This window comes from Tachypleus tridentatus, chromosome 6 (genome assembly GCF_004210375.1).
Source record: "Tachypleus tridentatus isolate NWPU-2018 chromosome 6, ASM421037v1, whole genome shotgun sequence".
Classification (NCBI taxonomy): Eukaryota; Metazoa; Arthropoda; class Merostomata; order Xiphosura; family Limulidae; genus Tachypleus; species Tachypleus tridentatus.
Genome location: NC_134830.1, coordinates 77964468 through 77983345, shown reverse-complemented (window position 1 = coordinate 77983345; position 18878 = coordinate 77964468). Strand labels below are relative to the sequence as shown.

Genomic DNA, 18878 nt, shown 5'->3' with positions numbered 1-18878 from the left:
TATTCATTTTCCAGAACATCCAAGCAGATTCAGTGCTGAGTATCTGATAGAGAATTTTCTCCAACTTACAAGAATGTAAGAACTTACAGAAATTTTCTAGAACGTTGTATAACTTACGAGAATTTTCAAGAACCTTTCAAAATTTTCCAGAACTTTCCATAGTAATATATATTCAGGGGCTCGCCACTTCAGTTTAGTTCTAGCTGCCTAAGTGAACACATAGACCTATCTAAGGAGGCTTTACCAAATTTCCCTGTTATCTTTGCCTTTGGAACAACAGAGATACTGCAGCACACTACAACAGGAAGCACTGGCTACAACAGACCAAGTTCTCTGTGGGGAGGCACAATGTCAAGTGTGAGCCACTAGTGGGCTTCCAGAAGGTGTTGTTCACACCATTGCACATAAAATTGGTTGTTATGAAACAACTTGTCACAGCTCTTGATAACAAGTCTGCAGCCTTCAAGTACCTTCGAGACTTCTTCCCTAAGCTCTCTGAGGCAAAGGTCAAAGTTGGTGTCTTCGTTGGACCACAAATAAAGATCCTGGAGTGCAAAGTGTTCCTCAAGAAGCTCAGTATGAAGGAAACAAAAAGCTTTGGGCAGCTTTGTCTCAGTAATTCGGGGTTTCTTGGGCAATTACAAGGCCGAAAATTATGTGGAACTGGTTGAGGCTCTCGTGAAGAACTACGGCAAAATGGGCTGCAGGATATCCCTTAAAGTCCATATCCTTGACATTCATCTTGATAAATTCAAGGAGAACATGGAAGCATACCCAGAGGAGCAAGGCAAGTGCTTCCACCAAGGTATACTGGACTTTGAACGCCGCTACCAAGGAGCGTATAACGAAAACATGATGGGAGATTATATTTGGGGGTTGATAAGTAAAAGTGATTTACATGACAGTCGCATATCTCGAAAAACTACTCATTTCTAAATATTTTTATTCATTTTTGTACAACTTTAGTATTCATGTTATTTTATGCAGTCCTTATGTAAATGAAAATGCGCAGATTTGTCCGTTTTTACACAGAAAATAGATTAACTTCTAAATTTAATTATCCAGGTCACAAAAGCAAAGTTTGAAGGGAATAATGGCCATTTTTTGTACTTTTACAACAGAAGCAATTACGAAATAACACATACTATAGAGAAACAAAATTTGGTTATATAATGTTATAAATTAGCCTCCAACGATCATAGTTGTCAGTTATCAAACTTTTATATACAAAACGAACTTAAAAACATATTTCCATCGGCTGAATATTACTGTAAAAATGAAAGTCACCAATTAAAATAGCTAAATTGTGGAAGATTAATCACCATTATAACATTGCGTACCAACTATAAAACTTATCACTTCTAACAACGGTGACTGATAAACAGTAACTCAAACACCAAAGCACGAAAGTAAAAATTTCCTGCAATACTCGAAACAAAATAACACACAAAATTAATAGACATAATAAAGGAGTATATAACTGTTTCACAATGATGAAATCCAATTGTACAACTTTCGCCCAAAACATCAGCGAACAAGATAAATTCTAAAAGCTACTGTTAAGCATATTACTCTATGTACTTAAGTGCTTACTGAAACAAAAAAAAAGCCAATCTGGCCGATAAAGTCTAATAAAGGAAGCAAGCGCCATGTAATGACGATAAATGAGAAACACATACCTTTTTATTAAAAATTAAATGATTAAAACACACATTTGTGCTACATACCTTTCATTGTACATCCATACCTTGAAAAAACTGAACATCATCTGGAAACTCTTCGTAATTTTCTACATCCAAAAATTAATACTTATTCTTGCACATTTTCCTTTTTAACTTTAGATTTTGGCCGAAATTCTCCACATACTCAACCGAAAAATCTTGTTTTAAATTATGACCTAAAATGAAAATACTTTACAACTGATTTTTTTTATTACTTCACGGCAATAAATAATTGTATTATATAGCATATATACGCTATACAACAAAAATCATTAACTGTGATTCGAAGTATTGCTACGAAACAAAAAGCTGGATATCTAAATTTAACTTCTTATCAGTGACATATATATATTTATTAGATAATTAGATAAATAAAGGTCTATCTTTTAAATGAAATTATTTAATAACGAGTTCTATATCTAACATATATGCTCTTAAGTTATGCAACAGCAACAAATCATTGACTTACCTGAGAAATACTGCCTGTTATGCAAGAATTCCGCAAGTCAATTTTCAAAGCAATATTGTAAAAACGCATTTTGAAAAAAATCCAGATTTTAATTTTGAATCTGGCTTTAACATAAATTTTGTCAATTTAAAGGGCGGATGCAAAACAATGATTTTTTTTTTATATTATTCAAAACTACTACGAATATAATCCTAAATTATTATATGAAAGGCACCTACCAAGCTTTACAAGTCAATAACAATATTAACACAAGAAAAGCGAAAATCAAACTTCGATGAAATTTTTCCATCTTTAGAAAACAAACTACTATTCGTAATTATTAAAACAATGTTTTATTCTTTGGTAAACATTATCCTTTATGTCAAATTTTTGTACACTGTATCTACCCTTAGAAAATAGTTTTCTTCTACAACAGAGACAACAATTTTAAACAAAAAGTCATTTTGAGATATATATTTTTATTTATTGCTTTAATTCAAATTGTTACTTCATTAAAATACACTCTCACCAAATACGTTAATATTGACAATTTTCGAAATAGGAGATCCTACACCATTTCCTGCTACACATCTATATTGTCCTTCATCCATTTCTTCAGAATTTTCGATTATGAGGGTACCATTTTGAAAGAATTTCAGCTTTCCTCCTTTAATTTTAGAAATATTCTCGGTGTAATTATTACCTTTAAAAATCAAGATAATAATCATTAATAAACTAATTAAAACGGAAACAATTAACCTTTATGCTAGCATAAAAACACTCAAAATATTCTAGAATCTATATAAAAGTAGTTATCAACGATGTACAGAATTATTACGCAGATATAATAATCAGAATGCTTTTATTAGAATAAATGTTACTGATTTCCAAGAAAAAATATCCATAAGTATTTTCTAAAGTCTTTGATATTTACTAATTCCTCATGCTGCATTCAAACGTTTCTTTTTCACCATGAAATGTATTTCATTTCTAATAATATAACTGTAAGGCTTCATTATGAACTCTCGCTTAAAATTAAAGAATTACATTCCTTGATGGGATGTTGAAATTAATATGTTTAATTTACTGCTATATAAATTTATTGAATGTAACAAATATTTCTGGTCACAAGTTGATTACGATGAGTTACCTTTTCTTCTAAACCATTTTATTTTCGGTATTGGATAACCACTGACGGAACAGTGCAAAATAACTGAACTACCAGCAACAACAGTCGCACTTTTTGGTTCTTGTATCCATGAGGGCGAAGCTAAAATAATATAAATACCATACAATTTTACGTTGTATATAAAAATGCTAAACAAGTTAATAATTGTTGTGCTACAAGCTTGTTAGAATATCAACAATATCAGTGTATAGTTGTGTTAAAGAATAACAAAGTAATAAATCATCTTACTGCAAAATTAATATCTGTAAACTAAATCAAATGGTATTAAAACAGCTATTAGACATACAATTTCATCGAATTAACTTAAATGATGAAAATCCATGAAAGAACAATAAATTAGAAACATAATAATCCACCAAAAAGTTCAAGAAAAACAGCATTTTTTCTATATATTATGTGCAAGTTGTAGCGTAGAAAAGGCTGACAGGAATACAAGTTCGGTACTGTATATCAGCATTTATATTAATTTTGCTAAAATGTAAAATAAACACTGCTTTTAACATTTCTTGATAGTTTTTTATAAACACAATAATTATTGAATGATAAATTAAGGTTAATTCATTAATGAACATAAATACGATTTATTAAAACTAAAGTATAATTATAAATATATCAAGAACTTCTAGTTTATTGCAAAAATCTGACCTTATTCGATAAGAAAACTACACCATTGAAATATTCAATATATGAAAGGAATTTGTTACAAATTTCTTACAGTTAAAATAATATATGCACAAGCAAGACATGAAAGTTTCACCTTGAACAACAAGTTGTGCTGTATAGCTGTCAAAACCATGAGGACCATCCACAAAACATGTATAGTTTCCGATATCAGATGTTTTTATTGATCTGATTTCCAACAAAGAATATTTCTTATTATTGTTAACTTCTGTGATAATCCTGTTAGTATCAAGTGATAAATTGTCCTTTTTCCACTTAAAGTTTAAATCTCCACTTGAACCTTGAACTGAACAAAATATTATTGTGCTGCTTCCAATGTTCAGATGTTTGGGAAAGTCGAAAGGTTGTATTGTAAATGTATCTGAAATTGATTGAAAATTTTCAAACTTACTGTTGCTTTTAAAGAAATGGTAAAAAAGGTACATTTTAACTCACGAGTTATTGAAAATTAAATAAAACATTTATGTATACATTCTTAAGTGGTTGGGTTAATGTATGCCACATACCAATGTCTATAATATTATGATGATGATTTAACACGATTACTTCAGGGTAGCAAAATTTCCCGACATATTGCCAATTATGCGAAACGTTTCTACACTATTTGAACACTGAAACAGGGCATTTAGTATTAAAATAAAACAGCAAAAAATATCTTCAAGAGTGTTTTATATATTTTTAAACAAAAATACTCGAAATTTTATGATCGTTTGAAAATTGTAATTTCAGCTATATTTTCCGCCCGCGTCGCGCTAAACATGCTCGCCCTCCCAGCCGTGGGGGCGTATAATGTGACGGTCAATCCCACTTTTCGTTGGTAAAAGAGTAGCCCAAGAGTTGGCGGTGGGTGGTGATGACTAGCTGCCTTCCCTCTAGTCTTACACTGCTAAATTAGGGACGGCTAGCACAGATAGCCCTCGAGTAGCTTTGTGCGAAATTCCAAAAAAACAAACAGCTATATTTTCTGGAGAAGTGCACCCTTTTCTGGGTCGTTTTTCTCTATTTTCTCGTATTTTTACACTTTTCTTTGATGGAGATAAATACAAATAACTGACAATTAGTTTACGATTTCGTTTCTGACCTTCAAACAAGTACAGATATCATAATGAAACTGCTCCTTGGGTTCTTCCCTCTTTTTGTGTTTATTGTCATCAGGGAACTCTTGGATGGGGTTTGCCTCTTATCACCTCATATTCTTATAGAATAGTGGTAGAACGTGGTAGAATTTCAGTAGACTCAAGAACTTAGCTCAGAATCAATTCCAATAATTTGGCAAATAATTTTTTTTACGGCTTAAATAGTCTCGTGGAACTAAGAGCAAATTACAGGTATGAATTACAGGTTAATAATATACAATATAGAACTCAAGACTATGAAGTTAATATACTTTCGCACAATCCTTTTTATTGAAACTTGTCCAATTAACTGAATTCCAATTTAATCATGACATTGCTTTTTCATTAAAATTAAGTATTTTAAATCTTCTCAGGTAAAATAAAAAAAATTAATATAACCAAATGAAAAATATACTACTTGGATGAAAACGTATCACAATTTCAAAATGTTTTATAAGATTTTCTAATTAAACTCGATCATTTTAATTAGTATTTCCTTTTCATATGTAGATCACTCACTTTATTTAATCCAAATGGTTAACTAACGAGCTAAATTATAACAGGAAAAGATAGTCATGTTTCAATGCATCAACAATAAAGAAGATTTTGTACCTGTACTAAATAAAGAAATATAAACTTACCGGACAAAAAACCCTGTGCAGAAAGAATGAAAATCCACACGAATACAGATATTGAAACTTTCATTGTAAGCTTAGAAGAAACAAGGTTCAGCATGCAACTTTTGTTTACTGCACTCTTGGTCAAATTCGAAAATTGTCCATGTGATTCTGGGTGAATCATCTATCTGGAGTCAAACAATTAGCTCTGTAACTTTAAATACTGTAAGATCGAGTTTTATTAAACACGTTCTACGCGTGTAGACGTTAAACAGAGACTTTTATCATGGCGGAAGGCTCAAAGCATCAGAAAAAAAAAATTACATAAATTACAGCACCACCTGGGAGAAAAATATAGCTCAAGTAAATTGGCTAATATTGTAATTTATTCTTCTGATATTTAAGAGTTTTTCAATTATGTCAAACATTTTACCTGAAATTAACAGAATGAAGATGCGAAATTAAACAATTATCTGAAGCAGAGTATAAAACAAGTTTATTCGTGAAAATAATGTCAAAAGTTGTTCACATAATATTCGAAATACACAAGCCCATGGATATGTATATATATTTAAAATGTTCACTTGATGAAAATAATTTGATAAATTAACTTTTACAAAGTTATAACAGAAATATCTTATATGCTACACTTTCAGATTTTCAAAATACGTTCTGGAGTACAGCAATATAGAATTTCATCCTCTTTTCTTAGTTCTCATTTACTATGCTATTTTACATCCTAATAGGAAGGTAGTCTTTCAAGTTATGTGTAAAAATAGTTGATAACTGTATGGCCACTACTATAAACGTAGTTCTTAGTGTGAAAATAGAAACCTGATAGCTGATTCAGTTAATGAATACCGTAAAGTAAACGAAGAGCAGTTAGTTTTGAGCAGTTCTATTTTGGATTTCTTTAATTCACGTGCTTACCAGACACAGTTATTGTAATCAACTGAACAAGACTCTGTCCAACACCATTATTAACTGTACATTTGTAGGTTCCTTTGTCAGAACTTGCTATGTTCGTAATCATTAGTGATCCATTTGAAAACTCTTTTACATTTGGGCCTATGACACGAATAAAATTTGTTCTTCCAATATCTGCAAAACGAAAACATTTATATTGTTTACAACTAGTTCTATAACACCAACCAGGTATCAAGTGAACTAAGATAATATTGAAAACAATCATATGATACTGTGTTTCCATCTGTTACTCAAAAGGAACGAAAAGATAAAAAAAAAATGGGCTTTTGGAGGTTGATTCAAAACTTTTCTAAACAAGATGTATACAATCACAATATTATTATGAGAATTTCACTTTATGTATCTGTTTCAAAAATCGTGTGTTAAGCACTATTTTTTGTCAGGAAATTATTTATTTCACTAATTACTTTAACCCATTCCAGTATTTTGACATTTACAGTTGTGAAGTTATTTTCGTTTCTTAATCCTCATTTTTTCATTTGTTCTGATGTAATTTAATTTTTTACAACGCATTTATTTTTCGGTGAATAATTTTAATGACATAACTTTGATTTCAACATGGTTACGACAATGCATTTTCACATACCTCTTGATCTGTACCACTTATAGCTAGGTGTAGGATAACCATCAGCCAAACAGTGCATAAGAAATCTACCACTTTCAGCTACTTTCAGGTCTGTAGGTATAATGGACCAAGTAGGTGGCACTGAAAATACATAATAATGGGTGTAAGAGATTAACAAATGTGCACTCCTTTTTGAGAAAGAAGTTAAAAATGTTCAAAATAATATTGATCATTATGTTATAAATCGCTTGTTACTAAAACGCTCTATGGTGAGAATCTGCATAGAAATGACACATTCTTATTTATAGCTATTTAAATTAGACTCGCCTTAAATGCAGAAAATAATTTTTACGTTCTTTCTTTAAATTTCTTATTATTTTTACGATCTAATTTTCGATATTAAATAACAATACCATCCAAAATCTTAATATATTTCATTCCGAACTAATAGCAATAGATACCGACCTTGTATTTTCAACGATGTTGTAAAGCTGGAAAATCCAGAAGGTCCCTTTACATCACATGTGTAGTTACCAATGTTTTCTTGCTTCAACATTTTGATATTTAGGACAGAAAGTCCTTCACTAAAGATAAAGTTTATGTTATCTTTTTCATTCTCCAGTAAACGTCCATCTTTTTTCCATTTAAATATCATGTCTTTTCCAAGTCCTTTTACAGCACATAGGGCTCGGGCACTACCGCCTAACGTGATATCATCTGCAAACCTAAAAGGCAATATTTCTGGGCCACCTAAAACATTTAAGGTTAATAAACGATTTTTATAGTTATCAGATAGGACATTTGATTCAATAACAATTATTTAATTGCAACTTTAAAGTCAAAGAGAAAAACAATGCACAAAAAATTACCAATTGCATATCACAGTCACAATTTACCTTAATAAACAAATATAGCTCTTTTTAATTGTAAAATTACATCGTGCTATTTCTACTACAGTTAAATATAACAAAACATGTATTATTAAAATAACATGACAGAAAGCTTAAATAAGTACCAGAACTTACTTAAATTAAATAGAAATATTAATATTAAAAGGCAACATACCTTCTCCAGATATCCCTGTTGTAAGGAAGAACAATGACAATAGTCCGACATGACAGCAAATCTCTACGGTTAAAAAAAACAAGACTCTAAAACACAGTTCAAAAATACCTTCAACTCTGCCTATATTAATGGATATCACAAACAAAGGTCGATCCATAATAAATGCTGCGAGAAAATGGCGAATATGCCGATGACGCTTTGCATCCAACACAAATTTTGAGAACTTTAGCGCCACAATACGGTAAGGTTCTGCATTAGATTACTAGCAAAATTAAATGCTATGTTGTTACATATTAAGTATTTTATCAATCTAACGAAGGTGTTTTTGTAGTAAACTCTTATTTGTTTTATTCTTTGCACCTTAATGACCCAGAGTCGTTGGTACAGTTTCAAGATGATATTTTAGTTTAATTATAGTTTTTCATGTCAATCGTGCTTCTAGGATCATTTGAGAAAGAGAGTAAGACATCAGGTAAGCTTTACAAAAAGGCAGCAGCGAAACGAAATAATGATATTACATCAAAATAACAAATACCAGCCTCATAGTAAGTGAATAATTAAAGAAGTAAAACAAATCGTTTCCTTCTTTATACACATACGAGGTATTTGGTAATTTCCAACTGTCTCATAAGGAATTTATCACCAGTTACTTACCAATCACACTGAGATTGACAATCTTTACTAAAGGCTGTCCTATACCATTTTTTGCTGTGCATTTAAAATGTCCATCGTCGCGAATACTGACATGATCTAATATTAACGATCCATTTTGAAACACTTTCCATGTTGGATTTTGTCGATAAACAACCAAGTCATCCCCAGTGCGACCTGTGAATAAAAAAAATGCTTACATTGGTTTTATGGAGTATGAAGTTGACGAGCTGATTTAATTTTTATTTCTTTGGCAACTTAAAACTATTATAAAAATAAACTCTAAATGACTGAGATATTTCCTTAATTTTTCGTAATTTATCCTAAGGTTTCAAACCTAAACAAGAATGAAAAAATAATTCGTAATTTATAAACAATATTTGTCGTTTCACAATAATCTTAATCGGCTTAGTTTATATCTCACACAAATTATTCATGCCCATATGAATGTATATAGCCGTTTATATTCCATGTATAAAATAACATAGTAATATCTTGTTATGAAATTATTACAAATTAACTTAAAAAATAAGTGACGACATAAAAACCAAGACTTTAAAAATGTGTGGTAAAAATGTATAGTTCATTCCCTTTTTTCACGTTTTTAAAGTATTAATATTAAACATTTTAGTTATCTTATTATCCAAATCATTTTGTTTAGGGTTTATTTCGTTTTTTCTTTTATTAGTATTAATATAAAAATCAGCGCTGTTTTTGAGAATACTGAAATGAATGAATAAATATATGAATAGTAATGAATTTCATTATAAACTACTTTTTGTAATTTTCTAGTGAACTGATTTTGTTTTAGTTCTTATACACACACACACACACACATACACATATATCAAATACCTTTGTTTTTCTTAAGACGTATTTCCTAAGCCCCAAATAACGGATGACAATCTAACTAATAAAGCTTAATCTCTGAAAATGAATATCTTTGTTACCATAAAATCTTGTCCATTCCACATCAGGTAGTGGATATCCATTGGCTTGACAGTGAAACATGCTGGTGTCACCTACTAAAACAGTTGTGTCTCTAGGTTCTTGAATCCAGGTAGGTTTAGCTAATGAATAGAGTTAAGTAATCAGAATGTCGTTATTCTTAAAAGTTTAACAGGTTTTTAAAGTAAACTGAACATATTGCACTCATCTTATCATCCAATATATGTACTAAAAAGATTTATAGACCATGTTAAAAGTACCTAAAAACATCAAGTGCTGTCTATTTAATTAATACTACTTTTTAATAATTACCTCTCACAACTAATGCTGCAGAGAAGCCAGCAGTTCCTTCTGTACTTTTAACACCACAAGAATAATTGCCAATATCAGAAGCTTGAACAGACTTCAATTCTAAAGCTGAAAATCCATCAGGATGTACACTAATAAGAACATTATTTTCACCATTTTTCAATGGAGTTCCGTTTTTAAACCATTGAAAATGTAAATCATTTCCTCCACTTCCTTCCACAGAACAAAATACACGGACGTTTCTACCCATTGTCAAATCACTGGGAAATTCGAAAGGCTGTATTCTAAGTTTATCTGAAAAAAGAATAATTATTGCTTACTCTTTCTGGTAGAATCATAACTTTTATCGTAAATGTGCAAAACCTAACATATAAAAATATATTTTTTATACTTGGCTGTTATCGTATCATACTAAAAATGACTCAGATCTATCACTATCTGCTAAAACTTTTCAATTTTCAAGCACAAACTTACGAAAGGTAAAAAAAAACCAACAAACACATTATTAAATGCTCAAAATCTATCAACAAACATGTTCCATTATTGATATTAGTTTTCCTGCTATACTGAAAAGCCATGCCGGTAAATCAGGTGTGAGAATGAAGCACATTTATGCCTAAACTTTCGTGTAGAAATACCAATTTCAGCATAAACCTATCTCATATAAGTTTTAAATAGTCCTCAGACACTTAATATAAGACGTACTGTAACTGTAATTGAAATAACCTAAGTTTCATTGTTATTATTTTATTTGTTAAAAGTAACTAAATTTGGAATGGTAATTGCACATCAAAAAAATTAGATTAATAAAAAAGGACAAACTGTTTTAACTCACCTGTGTTTACTCCAGCGATTTTAATAATCAAATGAAAGAGTATCAGCTTTAACATTTGGGATTCCATGGTAATCTATGCTCACGAACATTCATTGGATGCAGAACTGCAGCTGAACATGATTATCAAACGAGAGCTTGTATTTTGATGTTTATAAAAGATGACTGAGTTGCTTAAGTTCATAATACACAAATTGAAAATAAAGGAATAAAATTCATCGATTATATCCTGATTCAACATGGCGAAGCTAATTCATTGTGGCAATATATTAGTGGCTTTAAATATAAAGCGCCACTAAGCGGTTGTCTTCATAAGATAGAAACTGTAAACCATAATCGTTTGTAGCAGTATTCTAATAGTGTTAAAATTAAGCGTCACTAAGTGGTCAACTATGTAAAAAGAGAAATTTTAAATCACGGTTTTCTGAAACTGTTTCACTGCTTTAGTATGAATGATTTTGACATAACTGTTAAAAAGTTTCTTAATCACTTGTATTCCATCTCTCGTATTTTATATTCTTAACTACAATTTACTTTTACCACCAAACTTACCAACAATGAAAATTCTACTTATTTTATTACATTAAACAAATATTTACATTTTTTGCCATTTTAAAATGTTTTAAGGTTTGAATAAGAAGTAATATTATTCCTATTATCAATAAATTGATTTGTTTCGAATGCAATGTATTTATGAAATAACACATGATGGATAACAGTTAAATATTATAAACATGAAAAAAGAAAAATAACGAGAAACGATATTTTAAGACAAATAATTGTTTAAATATTTCTCTAATGTTTTCTTAAAGTTTAAATTTGTATAGAAGAGACAGTTATCAAATGTTACGGTATGTTTTATATAATAGAAACACAATATCATTTGTCTTGAATTTTCTTTGAAGAATAAAGTACTTTACACTTTGAAACCATTAAATTTCATTCTTAAATTTTGAATTTATACCACTTATTAATCTTCATAACCTTTTTCTCTTAATTAGAAATTTAGCCTTTCTCCAATTGTTTTAATGTGCTTACCAAACACTTTCAAGTAAATAATTTTACTTAAAGGTCTATGAAGTCCATTGTAGGCTCTACATTGATAATAGCCTTCGTCCGACCGTAGAGAATCTTTGATGAGAAGAGATCCATTGGTCAAGACCTTTACTCGATCGTTCTGAGAAAGAATATTCAACCAGGTGTCGCCACTTTTCGCTGAAAATTAAAGAAAGGTCAGTAATTTAAAAGTATTGAATTCCTCTCTCTCTCTCTCTTTACATATAGATTTAAGTGTAATAAATACTATTAACCAAATATAATTATTTTTTTAAACTAGAGCTTTATCGTGTTTGTATAATAAATAAGTAAATTATAAGGTTATCAAAATAAATAACTGATTACACACTATATAAAAAACTTCATGTTTTTCAGCTTTTGAGAACTCATTTTCACTTATAAAAACATTACAGACGTTGAGTTTAAATAATATTCACCGTTTCTTTGTTCCCAACTGATCTGAGGATGAGGGAACCCTTTAACTACACAGTTTAAAAGCGCACTAGCTCCAAGAATGAGAACTGTATCACGTGGTTCATGTATCCAGTGTAGTGGATCTAATAATAGAATAAAAGGTTTTAACTTCTGTAGGAATATTTATTGAATTACGATTATCCTAAACCAGAAAATTAACTTTAAATAAGAAAACTGTTCAATAAAATCTAATGACTGATCCTAGAAACTAACAAAAATAACTAAGTTCCAAGAATTTATGACATATCAGTTTTCATAAAAACGATAAAGAAATTTATACGATAAATTATTTGTAATTAAAGTCAATAACGCATGTTTTTTGTACACAGTGACTAAGTATATAATTTGTTTTAGAAAGGTATCAGCTTTTCAGTGGCGTCAAAAATAGATAATTACACATACAGTACTTTAAAGGAAGCTACAAAAACATTTATTTAATTGGCGTTTCTACCAACCTTTCACTGAGAGTTTAGCAGAATAAGTGGCAGAAGCTAAATCTGAGTGGCGAACTAAGCAGGTATAGTTTCCCACATTTTTTATCTTAAGATTCTTGATTTCCAAAACTGAAAATCCTTCAGTATTACTAATTTTAATATATTCTTCATTGTCTGTTATCTGAGAACCATCTTTCTTCCACTGGAAAGTTAGCCCTTTTACAATTCCTTCCACTGAACATAAAATTCGCACATGACTTCCAACAGACAAATCAGAAGGAAATGCAAATGGTTGAATTTTTAGACGTTCTGAAAAAAAAAAACTTTATGTATGTTACATTCATTCATTTATTTATACAAGTACTAGCAAAAAAACGTAAAAAAACATATTTTGCTCCAAGTATAGAACATCTAATGATACACGCGTTCATAAAAAGCAGTGGTTCATCTAAAAAATCTTGTAAATCGTATTTTCTTCCTAGAAATAACCATGATGTTAATATTTTTTTATTTTCAAAACATCAAGATGCATAGGTTAACTTTAACGCTACCTTTGATTCAAAATGATGCTATGAATTAAAAATCTGAATAATTTAAAACTCACCTGTTCCATCAGTTTTTCCATTCTGGTTTAGTAGGCTTAGGCTGAGAAGTAACATCTTCTGCCAAGCACGTATCAGTAAAACCATTACGAACACAAGCGTTACTTAAATACATGTACAAACAGATTGTATAGTTGGCAGCTTTCCGGTTCCTTTTCCACTGACACCAAAAATAATTCAAATACTTTCGGATCCCAGTTGCTTTTGAATTCTTTATTAGGAAACAATAAGTGTAAATAAAGTGGTAACTTACATTCTACAACCATGAAATTCTATATTGTTGAACCTCTATGAGTACATAAACCAACCAGACCAACTTTAATGGCGGCTTCTATAACTTTTAGCGAAATATATAAAAAGCTAAGCGAAAGCTAAGCGCCTCACTGCGCCAGGACATGCAACTAAAACTAAAACATTTATTTTCATGTTTTATCTTACACATTTTTACAAATTTGAGAAAAACAGTTGTTGATATCAAGTTTGAAATACCTCTGTCTATAAATAATCATTGAGTTTTATAAGATTGCATAAAAAAGATTTTTATTGCAATGTTAATTTCCTAACATATGTGTTTGTAGATCCTTGGAAATATTTGCGAACATTCAACGGATGTCTCTTACCGAAAATAGAAAAAACACAGTTTTTGATAAAGGCCTAGATAAACCATTCCCTGCCTCGCACACACAATTTCCAGCATCTTCTTTTTGTTCATTGGTTACACATAGTGTACCAATAGGTATTATCTTCAATCGGAAATTTTCTCCTATAGATGAAACTGATAATACGTTTCCATCTAAAAGTGAAAATAAATGAGATCGTCATCAATAAAAATAATTGTCATTGCGTAGTTTAAAACTTCCATTACCAAATGTTTCAGGTGCTTCAAACATTATGAAGATTAATATAGTTTTAGACTATTTGTAACAGAGATTAAACTTCAGTTAATTATAGTATTATAATTAGGTAAGATTTTTATAAGTTTTAAAAACACAGAAAAACATAATTTGTAATACATAAATCAAAATAAGAACTTACATTTCAATGACTTCCATGCTATATGTGGTGTCGGATATCCTGTTCCATGACATTCAATCTTGACAAACGATTCCACAGTGGACAAAGAATCTTTTGGTTCATTCACCCATTTCAATAAAGGTAAAGTAATTAGATTTCAAAACAGTTTAATCAACAGTTACTTTGTTGTCGAAAAAGAATGATTAAAATTATATGAAAACGATCATTAATAGGATTCTTCAAACGGCTTAATGAATAATTCTAAAAGAAAAATAGTACTGTTCTTTGTCTGTTATATGTTCATGTAACTACTTTGTAGAGTGTGGATGGATCTTCACCCAAATAGGAGACTTGATGAATACTTAACTCAGGACTGAATATAGGCAGACGAGTATTTGATAAAATGAATAAGACAGCCAAGAAAGACCAAGGGGATCTAGTTGCTCCTCAAATATTATATGATGTTATGTTACTAGAATAGTTCCAGAAATGAAAAGGGTATATTCCGAGAATTAGTAAAGATTTTTTAAGACGTGATCTTATTGAACATTATAAGATTATACTGGATACCGATAGGATAAGGGTATCAGATATTTTTGCGCTATCTTTATTTTTATTAAAAATATGACAGGCTTGTGGCAAGAGTTGCTGTCGGCAGTAATGAAGGTTATGACTTTAAAGGAGTTTAGGACAGTATTTAGTGATTCCCTGAAAATAAAGAAGGGATATAAAGTTTTTACTTTTCTTAAATATGTGTATATAAGGACAGCCTTGAAAGGCCAAATGACCTTTTATTGTCCGCACATTATATTAAGAAAGCGGATATATCATTAAACGGGAAGCCCTATAACCTGTGTGTTTTCGAATAGTATTGACCAAAAGAAGAAAGGTGGCTAAATAGAAATGGTTCAGTCTGCTTACATCTTTCACAACTACTGATAAGTATAATTAGCAGTTATTCAATTAAAATATCATTATTAATGGCTTTAGCACTTCACTGTTTCCATTTACAGAGGCTAGAACTTATTTTATTTGTACAGACAACAGTTTTTGGCATACCTATCTTCATGCATTGGTCATGAGGGGAATTCTGTGAAATACAAAGTTTAGTATGAGTGTTCTTATGAGATACGGGAGGAGGTTTGAAAACCTGTGTTTGTCTTTTTTGACAAGAATATCTAAGAATAACAATGTCATCAACTTCTTTTTCCATCGTGAATTTCATAATTAGATGTATCTAATTTAGATTAGAGAAAAAGTCAAACAATATTAAAAGTTATCGAAAGCTGTAAAAATATCAACATATCGAAACCAGAAAACTGGTTTGTAAAGAAAATCTAAGATGGCAAAATCTTTCATTTTTATCATAAACATATATTAGCAAGTACTGAAGCTACAAGATTTCTAACACTCGGATCTTAAATTTGAATATAATTTACACCCTCGAACTTGAAACTGAAATATTTGCCTGCAATGACCAACATGTTTCTGACGGTGTCAGTTAGGGGCTTCCGTACATATAGCAATTACAAGTCGTTCAAAGACATGTTCCCTGCGCATTGTTCCTACTCTACTACTCATTTTATTAAAGCATGCTCATTTTTCATCCAAATTAAAAATACCAAAACCTTGCTACCGCCACCATTTGCTCACAAATCTAATGAAATTTGGAATTCTCTAAAATTATGACTATTTTCATTTTAATTAAATGATTAAAATAAGTAGTTTTTATTAGAGTTTTAAGCTTTTAATATAAAGGTTTAGTTAGTTAGTTATCATCATCAGATTCCATCAAGGAACATGGGGCCGCAATCGCTTGCGGATTCTTCAACAAGTATTTAAGCGAGTAGGTTGTTAGCCCATTGCACCGAGCCGTCCCTAACTTAGCAGTGTAAGACTAGAGGAAAGGCAGCTAGTCATCACCACCCACCGCCAACTCTTGGGCTACTCTTTTACCAACGAATAGTGGGATTGACCGTCACATTATAATGCCCCCACGGCTGGGAGGGCGAGCATTTTGGCCTTACGCGCTAGGCCATGCCAGGCCCAATATAAAGTTTTCAATCTAATATTTACATTTGAAAGGCATAATTTAAATTCACGACCATAATATTTATCGAATATTGCGTATTTAGATAGTTGCACAATGGATCGGACTGTTTTAAGAAAAGGTTAAGGATTATTATTAGTGCGAAAAATATGCACGTAACTTTTCAGCTTGAGAATTCCTACAAATTTTACAGCTGTTTTTATATTTAAAAGACGGGCCAATGCAGCACGAAAAATACGCCAACTTTAGTGGTACAGTTGATGACAAAGTCAAACTTGCGGTTCAAAACCAATGAGGCAAAGCAAGAGTAACTACTCAAAAGAAAGACAAAATTAAAGCTAACATTTTGAATCTTTAGGAAAGCTACAGAATACTACAGAAGAAAAAGGGTGTAAATCAAATAAAGCAAAAGAAATATTGTTTCTTGAAAAATGCAAAACTAAATTTTCCTTGCAAACCACGATTCTCATAATAAAACTAGAAACGGGCCAATTCCAAAATCAGGAACATAAAAATGTATCAGATTTTTGAAAGCTTCAAAAATCAGAAGAAGGTGTCTAGGAATAGAAGAAAAACATGCTGCAAGAAGAAACAAAATCAAATCATATAAGAGAACTATAACTTTTATTTGACAAAAAAGGTATGAAGAACACAGAAAGCTAAGTCTTACAGCATTTGTCAGCGTAAACCCAAAAAATTTCAATTTCCAGCCACTAAGTTCCACAGACAATCCAAATACACAGCATAAAGGCGATGATTTTTTATGAGCATCTTACTCTGATTCTAGGTCTAAGAACACTACATCCACGAGAAAAGAAATTACCTTGGATTCTTCCAGATAATCCATTCACAAATTAAAAAATCTCAACAATAGCAGATTGCTTAGATATAGAAGGTGTGATTGCTACGAAAAACTAATTTATTCCATCAAAGAGTAAAACATTGCACTGGCGCAAACAAATAGTTCCAAGGGAGGCAAGGAGATCTTATAGCAGGAATGCCAGACAACAAAGAGGGAAAAAATTCCTTGGTGTTCCGATGATTCCAGATGAAACTCGGACAACCTAGTGTAATACAAGCCAAGCTCTCGCACTCCTGTGGAAAGTACAAAACCCTCATGTTGGACTTGTTTTCAATACCACCGCTTCAAACTGGCGTTTGTGTGGTTATAAGATTTGCTTAAAACAAGTTTGTTTGTTTTTAGTTTTTACTTTACTAACCATAATAACATCATTGATGGGGTTTTGTGTGCATTTTGGCAGAAACTGCTTTGTGAAACATCCAGTCTGGACAAACCTAAGGGCCCCGGGCAGATGGTTAAGGCACTCGACTCGTAATCCGAATATCGCGGGTTCAAATCCCCGCCACATCAAACATGCTCGCTTTTGCAGCTATGGGGGCGTTATAATATTACGGTCAATCCCACGGTTAGTTGCTAAAAGAGTAGCCCAAGAGTTGGCGGTGATGACTAGCTGCCTTTCCTCTAGTCTTACACTGCTAAATTAAGGAAGAGTTAGCGCAGACAGTCCTTGTGTAGTTTTGTGCGAAATTCAAAAGCATATTTATAATTGTAAAATCTAGTAAATTTAGAATTATTTCAGTATCTCACGATTAATTCAAACTTAGAAAAATTAAAAAGTTATACCAGAAAAATATACTATAACCAAAGATATAAAATTATATTTTCAAAATAACTGGAATTACTTCAGTTCACATATGTATTTTGATTCATATTATGTGAAATTAAATACCTCTCCCCTAAACAATTAATTGCACTTAGCATACTATCCATGAACATCATAATTCAAAACTAATAGTAATAAAGTAAGCAAAGTCTGGACCCTTTATTTTGGTAGAAAACTCTTTTGTTCCTAATTTCAACACTGAATGTTTTCCTTCGGTGAGTTAGTTTTTTTCGAAACAAGTTATCTAATGAGAACAATGACCACTCGTTTTATAACATTTATATCTAATTTGCCGTTAGATTAGTTCTCAACTTATTTCAAACTTAGTTACATATCTTAAACATTCTATACTTGCCCTAACATCTTTACGCTTGACATTAAGCTAATAGTGACATGATATCTAACTCAATCAAAAGGCAAAAAAAACATCCGAAA

The 18878-nt window shown here is 31.0% G+C and overlaps 1 protein-coding gene across 3 annotated transcripts in view; it reads right to left on the bottom strand.

Annotated features, from left to right (window-relative positions):
- The window catches only part of LOC143252864 (cell adhesion molecule Dscam1-like), a 49436-nt gene extending 35255 nt beyond the window's left edge, over positions 1-14181 (bottom strand). Inside the window, exons 1-14 of one of the 3 annotated variants that reach the window (XM_076505655.1) lie at positions 13697-14181; positions 13114-13401; positions 12622-12741; positions 12167-12343; positions 10300-10590; positions 9990-10109; positions 9043-9216; positions 8389-8451; positions 7789-8073; positions 7345-7464; positions 6702-6872; positions 4116-4400; positions 3320-3439; positions 2699-2872 (exon numbers count right to left, since the gene is read on the bottom strand). In XM_076505655.1, coding sequence (XP_076361770.1) covers positions 2699-2872; positions 3320-3439; positions 4116-4400; positions 6702-6872; positions 7345-7464; positions 7789-8073; positions 8389-8451; positions 9043-9216; positions 9990-10109; positions 10300-10590; positions 12167-12343; positions 12622-12741; positions 13114-13401; positions 13697-13781 — 2473 coding nt within the window. In that variant the 5' untranslated portion in view covers positions 13782-14181. Of the gene's footprint in view, positions 1-2698; positions 2873-3319; positions 3440-4115; positions 4401-6701; positions 6873-7344; positions 7465-7788; positions 8074-8388; positions 8452-9042; positions 9217-9989; positions 10110-10299; positions 10591-11131; positions 11627-12166; positions 12344-12621; positions 12742-13113; positions 13402-13696 lie in introns of those variants that run through there. The other 2 variants (XM_076505656.1, XM_076505657.1) reach the window with 2 other exon arrangements.
- Between the last annotated feature and the right edge of the window lie 4697 nt (positions 14182-18878).